This window comes from Vanessa cardui, chromosome 17, assembly GCF_905220365.1.
Source record: "Vanessa cardui chromosome 17, ilVanCard2.1, whole genome shotgun sequence".
NCBI classification, from domain to species: Eukaryota; Metazoa; Arthropoda; class Insecta; order Lepidoptera; family Nymphalidae; genus Vanessa; species Vanessa cardui.
The window spans coordinates 7,536,402-7,557,070 of NC_061139.1; the positions used below are offsets into that span (position 1 = coordinate 7,536,402).

Here is a 20,669-nt window from a genome sequence, read left to right on the forward strand (position 1 = left end):
TTCCGTGGTAGAGTCTATAATGTGGATCGTGTAACACTTCAATAATTTCATATAATGAGAAATCGTAATTGGATATAGACTGCTGAAAAACACTACATCAAAATATCATCTCGCATCTGGTTCATACGAGTTAATTCAATCGAATGATATGCCATTAACATCCGTTTCATTTTTAACATAAAGACGCTATTCGTTTGAACAATTTTAACAGCTAGCATTAAATGTCAGTTTGAATAAAATTTGTGGTCGAGATTCAAATACGCACGCGGTTTTCTAGCAATTTCACAATCGCTTTGAATACGAGCTAGGATTAACAAGACGGTAATAAATTGTTTAAAAAAAAAAAGTTTATACGCAAGGCATATCTTAAAGGCCAAATTGGAAAACGAGATTTCACTCATTGCCATCTTTGGGATTCGACAACTGTACTCCGCACTTGTATTCCAACTCTGAATGATCGAATTTATTTGTCTTGCGTGTCTCTTGCGCTGTTACCTACTTAAATTAGAGTTATGTTATCTTGTACTCCATAAAACATTTTGAAGAAATTTACGTATAATATTTTCGGTGGTAGTGTTTAATTTGACCATCAATAACTTAGTGTAATGCTTCTAAGTTGAATAAAGGAGTTTAAAAAATTATTTTAATGCATTTTTTTTCGTTACATTAACAAATGATAAGCTGTCTTAAATTTTCGCGATTATTACACATTTAAATAAAATAAAACTAAATAAAACTAGTTATTACGGATTTTTAATCGCGTATATTAATTATTTTGGATAAACAAATGCCACCTTAGTCTACCCGTGACCACGAACACTGTAAAGTGCTCGAAACGTCGGGATGTCCAAATAAATATCAGTCAAATCCAATAACAGCTAAATGATTAGCTGTTAGTCAGTGAATTCTAAGTCCGTAAAAGTTATATTTTTACTAGATATGATTTTGTCCGATATATTGGCCGAAATACTTTTACTATTCTTTTTAAGATTTTAAATTTCAAAATAAACTTAATAAAGGAAACATATGTACATGTTAATTCTTGTTTTAGTTATTTCTGCTCTTGATCGGCAATTAAATTATTATAAATAGATATATTTTGATTTATTTCATTCAAATGTTATTAAACCACTTAGAAACAACTAATAAATCTTTTGCATTTATAAACGTAAGATAAAAAATATCTTGATTTATATTTATTATAATCTAATCTATATCAATCTAGACAGAAATAGATTACCAAGATTTGTCAGATTCACTATCGTTCATGACAGATTATAGTTCTATATTAGATGATAGATAAACATTCCAATGTTCGACAACATTACAATACCTCTACAATATCGCTTAGTGATATTCATGCAAATAAGGAACAATTAGTTTGTTTCGAAGGCGGTTATTCAGATAAGATAATACAGGCTTTCACGGTTTAAACTTTAATTGGCTTATTTATACACCAGTTGTAAATTTAAAAATCGAACGATAATACACTACATATATGTCTTGTGATGGCTCTTACATACGTTTACATCAGAAAAACAAATGACTATTATTCTTATATTTATTATTTACAATGAATACTTATCTGCTATGATTACATCAATATAACTCGTATTGATATTAAAATAAAGTTCAATTTTGTAAAACATGAAGTTTGAGTGAATCATTAGACATGTCAAAATATTTCATAAATTACATATGTGTTAGGTAAACTTGCATAAAATTTTATGTGCGTTTTAGGATCAGCCGCATTTGATACTGTTAAGGTAATTTGGGGTAATATAGGCGTTTCGCCTAAGATGGTCGGTCGAAATGCATATCCAAAAGATTCCTAATTTGAAAATGCAAATTTGATTCTATATATAAATTTATTAACTCGATTTTACGCTATATTCAATTACGTAAAATTTAAATGAAAATTTTGATTTCATGAAGAACTTTAATATTGTAAGAATAATTATATTTAAATTTTCGATTAAAATCAATCATGACAATTCAAAACCGAAACTTTCACTACTTAAGTCAGCAAAAATTAAAAAAAAAAAACAAACCAGCGTATTAAATCCAGAATATATACGGTTAATTGAATCGAAATTATAAATTCAACGACGCATGTAAACATAGAGATAATAAGACCTTAAAAGGAAAACGTTGATGCAAATGAGGTTAACACTCGTGCGTCGCTTCCAAATATAAAACGTCCCAAATACAATAAAAATTGAGCCCGAGTACGTTCCTAGCATACGGGTTAGATGTCGTAACGATAAAGAATAATCGGGTAAGGTTATCTCGTCACCTTGAACCGGCACTTTTGACAATATTTTTTTTAAACTGCTAATGTATGCTAATCAAATGCCAAGGGAGTTTATCTAGATCGCTTAGTAGCACTGATGTCCCTAGTCACGGCGATAATTAATTCTACCAATACATTGCATTGAGCTTTAACGTTATATTCGTCGCATAGTCTAGTGCCAAATAAGAATTAAACATATTATGACATTGAATATGATAAAAATCTCATCTGTGTCTACTTAATATTAATCTGTCACGATCATTGAATTTATTAAAGGATTAATAATTGTGTACCTTACAGGTTGATTCCTAATCATACTCCTTACAGCAACTATTATATGTAGATTGTTGGCCGTTAAAAAATGTATTTATTTGAAAATCGAACAAGTAAATATATTTAAAGAAAAAATAAAATTTCTTATGCTGGATTCTTTCTTTTACAGGCCTTAAGATACATTTGATTTTAGATCGGTCAAACATAGTCGTATACCATCACGCACAGCAACAAAATCATATTTTTATAATACTCGACATGCTATTTAAAAGATAACGCATTTTAATGGAACCGTGATAAGCCAGTAATTAGAACTAATCTTTTAGATAGGACTATAAATTTAACTGTGGGCAAAGGACACCGTTGCTAAAACTGTTCCACATAGAACCTATTCGAATACTAATTAATGTTTTAAAATTCATGGTGTTTTAAACTTTTATCACTTTTGGGTAATAACAACTAAAGAGCGATCGTGTTACGAATATTAATTAGTGATTAACTAGTGACTTATACGTTTGTATCGTAAAAATGGCGTAATTGACCAATTTGGGTAATAAAACTACTGAAACACACCCAGAATTCAAATCATCACAGTTTATTTCATTTGTGTGAGATGGTTTGGAATATATCTATCGGAGTTTCCATAGAAATGTGTAATTCATAAATAAATGTGGTAACAATATTAGGTTAATAAATTAGTTTTTAGGTAGTAAGTACTTGCGTTCGGGCTTCGCACATAACGAGTGAAAATAAGTTTTTGCTTTATGTTTTTGCCTTTTATTTGTATCTTTTTGTTCCTTTCCTTTTTCCGTTCCGATATGTTTAAAAATTGTCGTTGTATTTCAACTTATTTACAGAAATACTTTAATTAATTATAAACCTAAACCTTCCTTATGAATCCCTGTGTCTATTAGTGAAAACAGCATGAAAATCAGTTCAGAAGTGTTGGAGTTTATAGCAAACATATAGACAGATTCGGTCGGGGGAATTTGTTTTATAGTATTTAGTGATTTATGATCAATGCTATAGTAGTTACAACTATTTGTTTATTATTTCAAAAGTAATATATTTTAATAGCAGATAATATATTTTTTCGTATTCAAAATGGCGTGATAATACATATTAGCACGCTATCACGGCTCTTCGTGATGGCGTGCACTTTTGGATTTTCTAAACTTAACTTAACTTATAAAAAAATTGTAGGATTAAAAGCAAACAATTCGTATAAATTATCAAATATCGAACACCAATTTAAAGAAAAATAATACGTAGATACTTCTTTTACAAATTTTATTTTATTCGTTAGCAAGACTGCATCAAACTCTAGGTAAGGTATTTCCAGTGTACGCAGCAATATAAAATATCACTGTGTTCCGGTTTGAAGGGTGAGTGAGACAGTTTAATTACAATTACTAGAATCATGACATTCACTGAGGAAGTTCTCATGGTTGCAGTCCATTGACGTTTTAATCAGTGGGTACTATTCCGTACAGTAACCATGTTTATGCCAGGTAACCTATTTGCATGCTCGCCTTCTTCATCTCATGAAATAATTTTATAAACTTAATAAAAATATATGTACCTACTTATATTTTATTAGGTAAATAAAAAGTTGTAAATAAATTATTTGTTTTGTTGTTATTATCGATTTGTTTACAATGTGCCAGTTATATTAAATAGTGAATGATCGAAAACAAAATACAATTAATGTTTTTAAATTGATATTTTGACTTTGTTGCCTGTAATTAAAAACTATTTAATTTATGAATTATATAGTCTTTAAAGGTAACGCATTTATTTAATGTGTTTTGAACATATACGTTTTTTATGTGTAACCTCAATAAAATAATCATATAACTGACTTATGCGTGTTCCATTTAATTACTATCTTAAGCAACTGCCACACATTTCCTAAGTACGGGTGACTGATATATTTGTGAACTTAAGTTAAACACTCGCGCAGTTCGTCTGATATGTTCTAGATATTGAAATATTGAACGGGTAGCGCATATACATGATGGCAGGGCTTTATGCAAACCCGTCTGGGTAGGTACCAACCACTCATCAGATCTACAACCAAACAACAGTACTTGGTATTGTTGTGTTTCGGTTTGAAGGGTGAGTAAGCCAGTGTAAATACAGGTACAAGGGACATAACATCTTAGGTTCTAAGGTTGATAGTGTATTGGCGATGTAAGGAATGGTTAATGTTTCTTAAAGCGCCGTATCGTCCGGCAGTGTACAGTATAAAAAGAACTAAAGAAATTATTATGATCTCTGGTGAGTGGTGTTTAAAATCAGTTGACTTTAGTGCGTACAAAAATTGGAAGGCAATTTGTTTGGCTTTAGTGCGCTATCACAATCTTAATTATTTTGTCAAAAACATATTATTATTTTATTTCTGGCAGTATTATTTCATTAATTACATATAGTAATTATAATTATGCACTGAAGTTAGTGCAAGCTAATCGTTTCGGCTTACAACCGAAGACATTTATTTATTTAACAACCGTTTAAATAGGACATTATTTTGAAATTAGAATTGTAATTCGTAATTTAAATATCGAATATCAGACAAGTCAATAAATAACGGCAATATTATAAACAAAGCTTCAGGAAATTTTAAAATAAAATACATTTTATACTATCAGATAAATGTGATTAATGTATACTTTTTAATACGAAATACTTGTGTGATAATCTTTTGTGTGAATTTTGAGGAAAAAATAAATAAATCAGTTTCACAATATATCAGCAGAATTTACAAGTCGGGCGCCTTTTAGATGTTCTTTAAACGCGCTGCAGTCTGTTGTTTTTATGAGTCAATTAAAAACCTTTAGTAACGTTAAAATAATACTATAAAAGTTATTTAATACATTACTAAAAGCGTAAAACTTAATTTTATTATGTTCAACGAAAATTTAACCTCAAGTGTGATAAAAATCGTGATACCTCGTATGTTATTTTTGATAATTTGGAGACGAAATACTTCTACGAAATGTTCAATTATCGCTTATAATCAAGTCTATATTTTTATTTTAAACTATATTTATCATAATGTTTAAATTGAATATAATACTATGTTATCAATTTAACGTTAAGTTATTATAAAAAGTTATACATTATGTTTATTGGAATTTCAAGGTTTCAATATAATATACATAAGTTCGTGTAGAGAATTAACATATTGTTGTTTTCCTTAGTTTTTGAAATATTGTCTTCTATGATTAAGAAAATTATTAACAGTTTTTTATATAGACTTTCATTATGAAATGATTGTTTCTTGTTTGAACAAATTTACGATACAGAACTTTGTCATTCTAACTCTAGATAGAAGGACTTTCGATGACATGTTTTAAATTAAACAAATAATCTTTATTGTATATCGATTATTAATAAATTCAATTCAAGAGAGAAGCATAAGAAGCGACTTTATCGCTAACCCAATGATTTCTTTCGAATAAACATAGGTTAGGTTAAAGTCAGCAAGTCTTCCTTCATTAAAATTTAATTGAAATGATAATTAAAATAGATTCATTAATTGTAAGTGGTCGTCACCATAAATAAATAGATAATAAAAAAATGTATGTGTAATGTATGTAAAAAATGTATGTAGGTTGTTTTATTCTTTGTGTATTTTATTACAATATAAGACTTCTATGTACTACCCTTATTAAGTTTTACGGGATGGGTTGTTAAAGATACTTTATACATTGGTTTTCTTAACACAAAACTTAGATATTGTAAAAACTATTTTTGTCAATGAATTCAATTTAATTTATTATTAAATAAATATACTACATTTAATGATTAAAACATACATTTTAATAGTAATTTATTTTAAAGAGGTTATTATTAAAATAAGTTGTTTCGTCCTAAAATTTTAAACATATATCAACATTTAAACTATTTTAATTAACTTTTTTTTATTATTAAATATAAGTAATGCGATTTCAAACTGTTCCATCGGTTTATTGGGTGTGGGAATCAATTAACTACGGGCACAAGAGACATACATATCACTTTAATTCCCGAGGTGGTGTATTATAATATAAGGTATGGTTAATATTTATTACAGTGATGTCTATCGGCAGTGGTGACCTAATATCAGGTTATGTAATAAACTACAGATACAAGATAGATATACCTAATTATGTAAATAGATCATTTATATCATTTATTTAGTACCTACCAGCTGTCCTTTCAGCTTTACCCTAAGGGTGGAAACGATAAGGTGTCTCTCTGCCCAAGTTTGTAGGTGACATAGTTTTAGAGTTTTTGTGCTTAACCAGTGAATGGTATTTCGATTTTATACATAACTGTACATTTCAAAATAGAAGTTTCATGTAAATGTATATATTTTTATAACAATCGTCATAAAGTATTTAATTTATATTATAACCATATGCGATGACAATCTATAAATGAAGCTACATATAACTACTGCAAAAACAATGGTACCCTATATTGTATCGGATGCTAACTGCGTAGTATGAACTTGACCGGTTTATTTATTATCAATGCATATTGTTATATTCGAATTACTTGAAATTAATTAGTCGCTATATCATTTATTTATTAAATTATAATGTTTTAAAGTACGATAAAATCCAATTACTCATTAACGACCTTATATATAAAAGTTGTTTATGGTTACATACTGATTTCTCTCATTGTGACATAATTAAATTGACATTAAATAAGTCACACATAAAGAAAAATCTAAATTCAAAAATTTTACGTGTTTCAATTTAACAAAAAGGAAATAATATCGTAGCCTAAGTTACTCCTTATTATATCAGTTATCTGCCAGTGAAAGTCCCATCAAAATCGGTCTAGCCGTTCCGGAGTAATACAGCTAGAAGGTATTCACAGCTGGGTTGAAGCCTCTTCCCCTTTAAGGAGAAAATTAGGAGCATATTTCACTACGCTGTTCCAATGCGGGTTGGATAATTCTCATGTGGCCAAATTCAGGTTCCTGAGCGATGTTTTTCTCCACTGCCGAGCATGAGATGAATTTTACAAACACAAATTAAACACATGAAATGTCAATGGTGCTTATCTGTGTTTGAACCCGTCATCGTCGGTTAAGATGCACGCGTTCTTACCACTGGACTATCTTGGCTCATTATTATTCTACCCACGCTAAGGAAAGGACATATCAGAGAAGAACCCGCGAAAAAACAGCGAAATTTTTAGTGTACACTTTTAAATTTTATATATCCTTCATTTAGTATGTGTGTTTCTCTTTGAAAGATGATTGGGCCAGTGTAATTACGAACACAAGGGAATTAGCATTTAAGATTCCATGCGCATTTATGGTGTAACGAATAAATAATATTTAATATTAATGTCTATGCGTAAGATCACCACTAACCATCTGCTCGTCTGACTTTGTCCTACTTGTATTATAAATGCGAAAGTTGGGATGGATGTATGTACGTTTGTTACCTATTCACGATAAAACTAATGACTACAATTTACAATGATTTTATGTAATTTCGTCATAATTTAACGAAAAAAATATCAAGTACCCGTCCCAAGCCGGGGCGGTTAGCCAGTTTTATACATATAAAATAGTATTAAAAACCTTTTCGTTGTATAAAATACTAGTCAGTATATCCGAAAATTAAGATCAAGATAACAAATCTTCAGTAGTAATTACGAATATTTTATTGATCTATTATTAGAAGACAATATTTATATAATATTTATATAACATATTGTCCATACATAAATGTACAGTGATAAAAATTATATATATATATATTCAGTACTTCATGGCCTTTGCGTGTGACATTTATTTTAAGATATTTTTGTCTATTTGCAATGGGGTTTAAGATGATATCAGTGTAAATTACATAAACAAATTCAACGATCAGAAGTCACGATCGTTGCTGTAAGGTTGAAGATTCGATCATAACCTACGTGGATGTGATTATTGGTGCTTGAAATACAGTAATCAAACATACATTACACACACTTCGACCGTTGCACTGATCACCATAAAAATTGACATATATACTTATTTATTTTTTCGTGTATGTTTATATAATAATATCCAGATCGCTAATTTTTTGCTGGTTGACGCTATGAACGATTAGTCTACATTTGGATACGAAGAATATCATATGAATTCGATGTAACCAACTAGTCGGTTATTAAAAAGATAAAATAGGAAAATTTAGTCAATATAGGTGTATCAAAAGTATAAATTAAATAGATTTATCTCACACGTATGCGAAGTATCTTGACGCTAAAGACCTATAAAACTAAAGTAATTACTTTTGTGTCATGTTTTCCCTTGGTTTCCTATAATTTTAATTACATCTTGATATGATAAACATTTACAATTTGACATTGGACATATTGCCAATTAAATATAGCCGTGTGTTATAAACACCATAATATTAGATTGTGAAGGTAACACCGTTGTTTTGTGAAAATATGTGAAGCTTTAGTTCATGTTTATATTTTCATTTGCTAAAGAATATCAATAACTCCGAATAATAAGGACGTATGTTCATATTTGGGATTCGATATTTTGAATTTTATATTCTAAATCAGTAGATGTAATACCGTTTGAATGTTATAAAAATGCTCTTTTAAGTAAAACTAAATTATATGTATAATACGTCTTTTTGGCGCGAAGGTATCGAATTACTCAATTAGGTTAATGTATTTTGGAATTATTTTAAGACATTGATATGAAATTGTTTTGAAGTCAATTGAAACTGCTAGAATTATATTGATAGCGTGGAAAATATTTTTCAAGTAGTTAGATAAGGAATGGTACTTACGTCTCGTTTTTATCGTAGATCCGGAATGTTTGGTGAGCCAAATCCTGCAGAGACGAGCTCGTCTGGGGTTCAGCAGAGATACCTTGAGCTCTCTGCTTCCTGGGAGCCCTGGATCCTCTACCATATTGTTGATACGGAAAAACGCTCTGCAATTTATCGAGCTGCGAGCGCAGTTCCAACATTTCTTGGTCGCGTTGCTTGAGCAACGCCTCTAATTCCCTAATCCTCTCGATAAGAGGCTGCATATCGTTCGTAGCCGCTGCGTTAGCAACACAATTCTCTGGATCGGAATTCATCGCGCTAGGAGTCCCCATTATACCATTTAGTTCCTCTCGATATGTTTCGTCTAAGGCACGTCTATCGCCGTTGACAGTAGGCGCCACGGTAAGCGCTCCTCCACCAGTATTCACTACGGCCCTCGGCTCATCGTCAACAGCTGTTCGCTGCGACGATCCAAAGCAGAGGGTATCGAAACAGACGCGCATTCACTCGGCTACCGAGCCTTGCACCGAATCACTAAGGATTGCACTTGGTTTAATGAGGTTCACGTGTTTAGTTCACTAGCACTGAGTTCGTTTGTGTTCGTAGTCACTGTCGGGAAGTACAGGATGTGTGTGGGCTCGTGCGTGCGAGTCGTGCGACCTGTGCGCGGCCAGACGATGTAGTGCTGATACACGATCCAACGCCGCCGTCAGCCCCGCGTGCCGCGGTGACGCCCTGCAAATTACATTTCTCATTATACTATCTGATGTTTGTCAAAATAAATATTGTTTAATTATTTTTACATAACATTTATCATTCTAAATTTAGATTGCCTAATCTCTTTCCAAATACTCTTTTATTTATCGCACATTGTTATAATTTTATGGAGTCTAGAGACAAAAGTATTATGTGGAGACATTTTTGATAGCGATCTTAATGTTTTATTATTTTGATAAAAAATAACAAAGTACAATTCTTAATTATTATTTAATGTTTTCGTATAATTATAGATTAAGATAATTTATCCACCTAGAATTAAAGGCCATTGTTAATTTAAGATGACGGTTCTATAGATATTCGTGTTACAAATGATGACAGTTTAAATTCATGAAATGTTTGAAGTTTATCCGTTGCAAAACGACGTATAGTATACATGATATTTTATTTGACAATGACAACATTTATCTTGGAAGATTGTATAACCGAGATACAGAGGTCAAGAAAATATTGTACATCCGTCAACACATATCGTGCGAAACCATCGAATCATTATAATGAAACTCTGCTTCAATTGTTTTATTCTGGATCAACATATGCGTATATTACGAAAATTTAATAAAAAAAAATTGAAGCTTAATTACGTAAGGTCTTTAAGGTAAGATTTAATTAATGCAATGAGGCGAGATGGCTCAGTGGTTAGAACGCGTGCATCTTAACCGACAATTGCGGGTTCAAATCCAAGCACCACTGAATATTCATGTGTTTAATTTGTAATTATGATTCATCTCGTTCTCGGCGGTGAAGGAAAACATCGTTAGGAAACCTGCATGTAGGTATCAAATGTCATAGAAATTCTGCCACATGTGTATTCCACCAACCTAATATTGGAACAGCGTGGTGGAATATGTTCCTAACCTTCTCCACCGAATAAAAATAAAAAAAATGGTAAATATCCCGAAATTAATAACTTTAATGGTAAAATACTATTTAAATTGAAATGCTATTTCGATATCGCGGAATTATACTCGTATTGGCTCCAATAGTGATGTCCTCGAGATCCATTACCGCACACAAACAAATTAATAATACATTTTACCTCGATCTATCCACTTTAATAAGTACATACTACTCATGCTAACGATTATATCGCATCTAATGTTATTTTCATAAAAGTTATCTATCGATGGGACTGTATACATGCCAGTATTCTTCTGAAAAATAGTACTGCTTTATATATTCTGCGGTTTAGAAATGAGCCTATCATAATCTGATACATATAGGTTTTACATAAATAAAGGTAGTGTAAGACATTGGTTATATTTAAAGTGGAATTAGATACACGGGCACGAGTAACCGCGTGTACACCCTATTTTTTTTTTATTTATGATGTACCTACTTATAAATATAGTTCAAGCTAAATATTTTGCCCGTCGTACTAACATAAGATCATACATATCCGATACTTTATATATGTTTGTTTTATGAAGTGATTTGAAATTTATTATCATTATCGATATGATAACATATATATTTGAATTGAGAGAACATTGATCACCTGATTTAAAATTGCGTACGACCACATGATGCTGGCTATCTAATCTTCGAAATTCGAATTGACGAATGCGAACGATATTATCATATCGAGAACAAGTTCAGACTGGGCTGAATAACGAAGGACCTTCGACGTAAATATAAATAAAAAGAAAAACAATTTAATTTAGGTAATTTTTTTAATGTATAAATTGATTATAAATGTTTAATTATATTCCTACCAACGAAAGCTGTCAACGCTTTGTGAAAAATTATAATTTTTAATTATACCTACTGATTTTTTATCGTTTTAAATATTTTATAGTTTTATAAAAACTATCATTAACTTTGACCTATACTTCCACTTATTACGTAGTCAACAACCTGCGCCTAATTGTTATGAAAATAATCCCCCTTTTAATAAAGGCACATTCCAACTTCAGAAATTTTACAAAAACATGAAATTTTAACTAAAGATTTTCGACCAAACGGTATATGTATTGTGTTATATAGTATGTAAGTATACCTCACCAATTGCAACATTTTTCTGAAACTTGAACACGCAATACAATTCTCGAGATCATAATTATTAGCGTTAGTTATCACTTAAGGTTAAACGTCGTATTCTATTCATTTTAAGATTCATTCACAACAATAATACAATACAGTATACATATAGTTCGACAAATAGTTTTAATTTTTTAAAATAGTTAAGAATAGCTCCATTCAACTGTACAAACAGGAGGACGCACTTTAAAGAAAATAAGCCGAAGGTGATGAGGCACTTAGCCAATAATAACGAAGATATTTTCATTGCCAGTATAGTGTAATACCAATTAAATATCTATATTCTATACGAATACTATGAATGCGAAAGCAGATCTGTCTGTTTGATTGTTGCTCTCAGGTCAAAACAATGAATCCACTTTGATGTAGTTTGATATGAAAAAACTTTAACTTCTAGCAGGAACAAATGTTTTTTTTTATGAGTAATATAATACTATCGCGGCCATTTACTAGTAGAATATATTATATTAGTATATAAGTAAGTAAGTAAGTAAGAATATATTATAGTAGTATACTAAATGACTTACAAACTGTAAGAGAAGGAATAGTAGTGTTAGTTCAAATCTTACAAATAATATAATATTATAAATGCAAAAGATATGTACATAATGTATTTACTTAGAAACGAGAGATTTTATTCGGTGGCTCGGTTTTGTTGAAGCCTGATAATGAAATGGTGGGTAATATTTGTACTGCAATACCTCGTAAATATGTATTTTGGTTACAAGTGACAAAAGTAAATTGACGAATGTTTCTTAAGCTGCCAATGTGTGTGAGGATTTAAAAAAGAAAATAGCTTATACACGTAATAATATGCATATTTATCTATAACTTAGCGAACGAGGACACAGGATACGTTTTATTATTTCAAAATTGTTACATTTTTATTTAGATACAGCTTGTTTACGATAAACAAGATGCTTTGCGCCTCTAGGTCGCAGGGTCTTGTTATAAACTCTACAAACTTCCTCAATAAAATACGCGATCAGGCATTTTGAAGTGGAACTTCTTTAGATTCATTGATTTACGACACAGACGCACATAAAAATAAATAAATAATTTAATTATTAAGTTTAACTGCAATTCCCACCCTCAGGTGACTTGCACACACACTTTTTCAATTGGATTGACTTCTTCTAATATGAACGAATTCAAAACCCTCTTAAGTGCTATAGTAAGTACTAGTAGTCGCCCGCGTTTTACGGTGTTGGTTGTCACGTGTCAGGCATAAAAGAAGAAGAATTCTTGGAGTGTAAGTTTGATTCATATCAAAAATTCGATTCAGCGGTTTGGTCGTGAAAGAGCGACACATAGAGTTTTCATTATTTTCACATTTATAATATTAATATAGATTAAGGGTACAGGTACTAATTACTTTTTTGTTCCATTTGCTGTCGAAACGCTTGGCCTTTGGAGTAGTGGCGCAAAAAGATTCATCAAAAGTATAACACCTCGCCTCATTGCCTCCACTGGTGAATGAGGGCTGGTTCGTTTTTTGCCCAGAGGATCGGAATTGCGATTCAAAGGGGAAATGCTGCTAGCATTCTTGCCACCATTCCACGCGGTCAAGATTTATACAGTAACTAGATTTAGTTCATATTTGAATATATTTAAGCATTTAATGTTTTTAATTCTGGGTAGGTACAGTAACTTTTCACTTATATGTATTTATGCTACATATAAGTGAAAAGTTACAGTACCCTTCCCATTTATATCAATATTATGATCCTTTACCCAAAGGTTGCCTGGAAGAGATCGCTGTTTAGCGCAAAGGCCGCCTGTTGCACCTCATGCAACCTTTGTGTAACAAAAATGTTATTTTATTTTATTTTTAAGATTGGGTTAACAATAAAGAATAAATAAATAATATGAATTAATAGTTTTGTAAGTGAAATAAGAGTACCTGTCTTCAAGTTCGAATTATTATGTTAATCATAACCTTACCCTACATTAAAAGTGGGTGTTTCTGATCTGTAAGCCGTTACAGTAGGTGTCTCGTATCGAGTTTTAAATATCTCATATGCACACAATTGCTAAAACACATAAGATGAAACAAAGGTCAATGGAGTGAAGGTTTCTTAATCGTGATACGAATGGAAGAACGTGTCAGGTTTAAATTACATATATTTTATATTAAAACATATTATTGTAACTCGTTATGGCAGCCACTGAAAACCAGCGTAGCTCAATTACTTGATGGGTAGGGTTGCGTCGCGATACATGGTAAAAAGGGATATTTACCATGTTTCTTTATTTTTATTTGGTGGTTGCTCAATATTTCGACATTATCTACGAAAGTATTATTCACAAATTTGCAGGTTGAAGATTGTTGTTTGGTTAGGTGTTGACGGCATTAAAAGTGTTCATGTGACATTCGTAAAAATAAAAATAACCATGTTAATTTAATATCTTATATAGTAATAAACTTCATTGATTCTTTATTAAAGTTATATAATTATCATTATCTATGTGTCTAGGGTAAACTGATGAGAATGCGTCGAGAAAAGTACTACTAGTAAGTTTGTACGCACACCAAGATAATAAAATATGCTCATTTGTTTTAGGTATTTTGTAGTTCGACCTACATATCTAAATAAACTACGTAATTAAGGAATTTATAGTTTTTTTTTTTAACTTTATCTATATTAACAATTTTTATAGTATAATTAAATTAGTTTTTTTTTTATATATCATTCCAATTTAATATCTACGAGTTTTAAAATACTATAGTACATTGATTATTTGAATTTCTAAATACATTATAATATTTAGGTTTTAATTATTGCAATCCAAATATAAAAATACGTTATCTTACCCTATTTCAAATTTAGTAATAAAAGTTCAGTATAGTAAGATAAAAAAAAATCTGAAAGAGGTAAATTTTTCCACATAGATAATGACTAGTGATTATTACATTGTTTTTATCCATAGACACAATTTTCAAGTCATTTATCACAGATAAATAATATCGGCGAGATCTCTTTTCATGTATGATTTTTTTTAAGCATATTTTTTTCTTTATTTAAATAATAAGACAAATGAACAATGACCCAGTTCGTGCAATATATTCCTGACAGCGTCAATAATCAGGCGACCATGGCGTCTAAGATATATGTCCTTGGTTTTTATCATTGCTGGCCAGTAAGCCAGTGTAGTTTTATAGTCAGCCGAGGCGGCCCGGTGATTAGAACACGCGACTCTTAATCGAGAAGGTTCTATCATTAAAGTTTATACTTGATCATGTAGTCTCCGTTGCAGTCCCCCCTTTTATGTGGACTGTTCTAACAGTGACTTTAATATATCAATATCAGTATCATGACTAACTTGAAGGTCTCCCGTGAAAACAACGTTTTTTCGTTATTTCTTATACAGCCATAGTACCGCTCCCTAACCGGCCAGTAACTTTTTTCTTGCTAATATTAAATCTCAATAAATTAGTAAATTTAAATCAAGAAACTTTTTATATTATTTTTCACATCTATGGCTTGAGCTCTTCAAAATGAGACCATAACCAATTTTCCATGTGCAAATATCGTCCCATAATCACAGGGACAAAATCGGCTGACGCGATTAATATATAATACGAATAAGTTGAAAGTACCTACCGTGACGGCTTAGCGCGACTAGTAAAGAGTATAATCTTACAGGCAAAACCGTGATAGCTCACTAGTTCGTGATAAACACTTGAAGAACATACCATTCATTCGAAATTGTACAATTATGTCAATGAAATAATACATGAACTTTGTAATGTTTGCATAAAAAATTAAGGACAAAAGTCGTACGTGCAATTTACCGAAATTAACTTAATTGGAGTGAAATATTGTTAACACGAAAGGATCCATTATGGAAATCGCTTTTGATATACGATTTTTATCAAGCGATATGTCAAATTATCGACACACGCTATGACATTCCATGAATGAAAATAATATATAATATAGTATCGCTTAATATGTAAATTGGAAACGAGAATTTGTCTTACGGTACCACAAAAGGTATTTTATTCAAAATCAATGGCATCTACATTCGTCGAGGAAATAAACTATGAATTATAATGTATTACGTAAGTATTGATATTTCTTCGACATTTTAATTTAATCTTTATGCCATCTAGGTAAAGTCAAAAATAAGTTTAAGTTGTTATAATTATAATTTATATTCAGGCATTTTATATGTAAAATTAACTTATGAATGAATTTTATATTTTACATATAAAGTAAAGTTCGAAACAATTAAATATATACATACCTATATAATTAAACTGTAACGAGGCCGTGTCTGAATATTTTATTATTTTTAAGAAGATAATCGTACAGATAATTAAAAAAATAATAATTAAAAGTTGATGAGTGAGTGAGTGAACGTATCCCGTCAAATTGTAACTGACATTTTTCAACACATAAAAAACCCGTCCCAACCATTGGAGGGTTAACGAATGTACCATTTTTGTTCGAAATTTAAAATCGAGACTTGTGATCTGGTAATATTTAAATATTATTTTTTAAATTCATTCCGAATGATTTTGTGTTTAATGTCGTTCATTAGCAAATTGATTACTTAGCCGTTTCAGACTTGCACATATTTAACGCTCGAATCTATATTTAAAAGGCATATGCATAAATTTTACATTAAAAGTCATTAGAATCGATGTTGATTGAAATTTGTTCTGGTTAATGCTATAATTAATATGTTGCATTAATCTCGCGAAAAACTTTTTATTAATTTAAAGGTAGGTACATATTTAATTCCGCACATAACATTTACATTCTAAGCTAATAGCTCAAAGTACATAATGTTTATACAAATAAATTGGACATACATGCCAAGATTGCGCATTGATCGTGTCAATTATTTATTGCTTATTTAGATTTTTAAGAACTATTTAAAATCGAATTACACTAAATATTTACCTTAATTAAAGCATTTAAGAAATGATTAGATTATTTTAGATAATTTAAAGGCTTATATCGATTTCTATTTAAGATACTGGTGATATGCTATTTTTTTTTAATTTATATATAGATTTTGAATTTCGATTATGTAATTATTAATAGAATACCGAATACAGGGTATATCAATGCTCAATAAATTAATATATTTTAATTGGAGTTCTTAATGTTGATTTGATTTTTTCCTCTCAATAGCCGTTTTTTATGACAACTAGCCTACAGCACAAAAGTACGGCCACGTACACACACAATTGAACTGATTTTATACATTACTTAGAGTCAGACGGAACTAGAATCTGACACAAACAGATATTTTACCGCCATATAGGAATACAGCTTAGTATTGTTGTTTTCTAGTTTGAAAGGTAAGTGAGCCTGTGTTACATCTTAAGTCTCATGGTTGTTGGTGAACCACTTACAATCAGGGAGAATAAAAAGCGTCGAAACTAAGATAACATGTAAGAGATAAGCTATATATGTTACATGTACAATAATATCAAAAAAAAAATCATTATTGTTTATGGTAAAGGAAAATATTTACGAAAACTTTGACGTATGGAAGCGTAAATGTCAGTTTATGTACGAACTGAAATAAGTTTAAAAATTGAAGTCGTATTCCGAGAACGCTAAATGATGGCAATTATTCGAGTTGTTTTAAATGGGTGCGGAATCTTGACGATTTCGTACAAATTACGCCCCAACGAAAGAAATAAGGTTTAAATTTATTTACTTTACACATAAGTATATATTTTTTATTACGTACTATAAATAGAACTTTTTATTCCGATAGTTTACTTATATTTAACATTGTAATAATATCAACTGTCTTTTCATAATTTTGATTATTATTCTGTACTTTTTTTGAGTTACTTTAGTCATTTTTACTCTATAAATTATTAAATATTGTAGATACGTTCCTATAACACACAAATGATTCCACATGTAATTATGATCTATATTAGGTTTGCAAATGAATTGTTCTACCTAATTAAATAATTAACTAAATATATCGCAATATTAAAATATTATATTATTATGTTTTAAATCTATACTTCTTAAGCTTCTTGATCGACAATTTATCTTAACATATGTAGTTAAGCACTAGAAAAGAGGTTTTGTTTGTTAAATATGCAAATTAGAATGATGGATATATTATACATTGTCTTCAAGCTGTGTATAAAAAAAGTCTTTGGAAGTTTAAACTGCAATATTTGACTGTAAAAACGAATACCAGCCAGCCTGTTTAAAATATCAAGAAAAAATTCAGTTACAAATTATTTGCCAAATGTAGACGCGGATGCCATTATGTGATACATGAAAAAAAATTATAAATCTTGCGTAAAAGGAATTTTCTACTTGTTTTTAGTAATCTATGCAATGCATATAGCGTTACAATCGAGGTCATTTTAATTAACTGCTATTAGTAAAGCAAATGCATGAGACACATTATTTGATACGTGTTCTATTTATTTTTAAAAACGTTAATGTGCAATAAGAACGTTTAAAAACTCATTATATTTAAAACGTTTTAATTCAACGAATAAATTTGGGTTGACTTTAAATTTAAATGATAACATCGCTAAAAATATATGCTCTACTTTACACCCTAGAGCATGTTTATTAACAATTCAATCATTTATGTAATTATTTTTAGAATGTAAGTAAAGTTTCAATTTAGAATACGTTCGATTTTTAAATTGTTTTGTATAGAAAACGAAATTTCCATAAGTATTTAACTGAGTATCAAATAACTTATAAACAAAATAACTACGAATTACATAATTGATTATTGATTTATCAATAGTTCATTATACACGAAAAACAACGACAAGCGCATGCGCGTATATATCTTTTCGACAATAATCGATTTAAGGAAAATAATTTAATACTTACAATATTCGAATTAAAAATTGATAAATATTTTATATTATTTTTTATTTATTTTTTTATGTTTCCGCCTTATGGCTAAAAGGAATGTCGTTTGTGTCATCTAAAACAATTTACGATCTATTTAAAAAAACATAAAACGAATTTTTTATTTTAACATAGACATTATTTCGAATTGTAATTTCGCAATGCAATCGATATTGTACCTATTAAAATGAGATACTGGTTTATGGCGGAAAAACTGGATTTATGGTAAAAACTAATATATACAAATGCTTATATAAATATACGTTACATTTGTATACTAATAGAAGTATTTGTATGTAAATTGTAAGTATTTGTATATATATCACCTAATTGAGGCTATTAGGGTTGGATTAAATCAAATCGATATCTATATTTGCTCTTAAAATATCAGCGAGATGAATAAAAATGTGTACACACTCTTTTACTCTCATATAAACATTTACGCACACACACAATCAAACATATCAAAGAGGACAAGAAATGTATAGAAAATGAGCACAAAATGTCGTCTGTTCGACAAAGCAATATACAGATAGAACGCATATCTATCGAAGAAGATGTAGGTAAAGATAAATAAACCTTATATTTACGTATTTTTTGGCGGTTTGCTAATACTTCGGATAATATATTTTAATGTTTTTTGTTGGCGGACGAGCATATGGCCATCCGTTGGTAAGTGGTCACCAAAACCCATAGACAATGGTGCTGTAAGAAACATTGACCATTCCTCTCATCGCCAATGCGCCACCAAACTTGGGAACTAAGATGTTATGACCCGTGTGCCTGGAACACAACAATACCAAGTACTGTTGTTTGGAGGTAGAATATCTGATGAGCTAGTAGTACCTACTCAGACATGTTTTCTCAAAGCCCTGCCACCAAGTATGTGCACTAACAACAATTCTTGATTAATATCTTCGAAAATTTCTATTTGAGCTTCGTGGTTCAAAACAGCCAATGAAATAACAAGATCCAATGAATGTTATAGATTATTCAAACTCTCGACCAATGATAGCGCTTCCAATCAATGACAAATATTGTGTATTTGTCTTTATGCTTCTTGGGATTGGAATAGGCTATAGGAAGATTCTAATCCGTGGGTGTTATTTTTTTTATGGTATAGGTTGGCGGACATGCATAGAGGCTGCCTGTTAGTAAGTGGTCACCATCACACATAGACAATGACGCTGTAAGAAATATTAACTATTCTTTACATCGTCAATGTGCCACCAACCTTGGGAACTAAGATGTTATGTCCCTTATGCCTGTTGTTACACTGGCTCACTCACCCTTTAAACCGGAACACAACAATACTGTTATTTGACGAAAGAATAACTGATGAGTGAGTGGTACCTACCCACACGGGTTAACACAAAGCCCTACCACCAAGTGAACTATAAAAGTCGAGTAACGGTTTCGAGACAAAAACTTACTCAGTAACGAGACATTTTAATTGCAGTCTTAAAACATACTGCAGCACCAAATAAAAGTGATAATCTATAATAATGGCCTTCAATAAAACTGTATGACGTCATATTCTATGAAACATTTCCGAGAATTTGTCAGATCTAGAGTATTCCTTGGAAATATCTAGAACACGACTCTATATATATAAAAATCTATGTATTTGTAGTCACA

At 30.4% G+C, this 20,669-nt stretch overlaps 1 protein-coding gene across 2 annotated transcripts in view; it reads right to left on the reverse strand.

Annotated features, from left to right (window-relative positions):
• LOC124536810 (cGMP-dependent protein kinase, isozyme 2 forms cD4/T1/T3A/T3B) overlaps positions 1-20,669 on the reverse strand; it is a 149,572-nt gene that overhangs the window by 83,795 nt on the left and 45,108 nt on the right. For both annotated transcript variants that reach the window (XM_047113418.1, XM_047113419.1), the window contains exon 2: positions 9,367-10,083. In XM_047113418.1, the coding sequence (XP_046969374.1) occupies positions 9,367-9,851 (485 nt within the window). In that variant the 5' untranslated portion in view covers positions 9,852-10,083. The remainder of the gene's footprint in view (positions 1-9,366; positions 10,084-20,669) is intronic.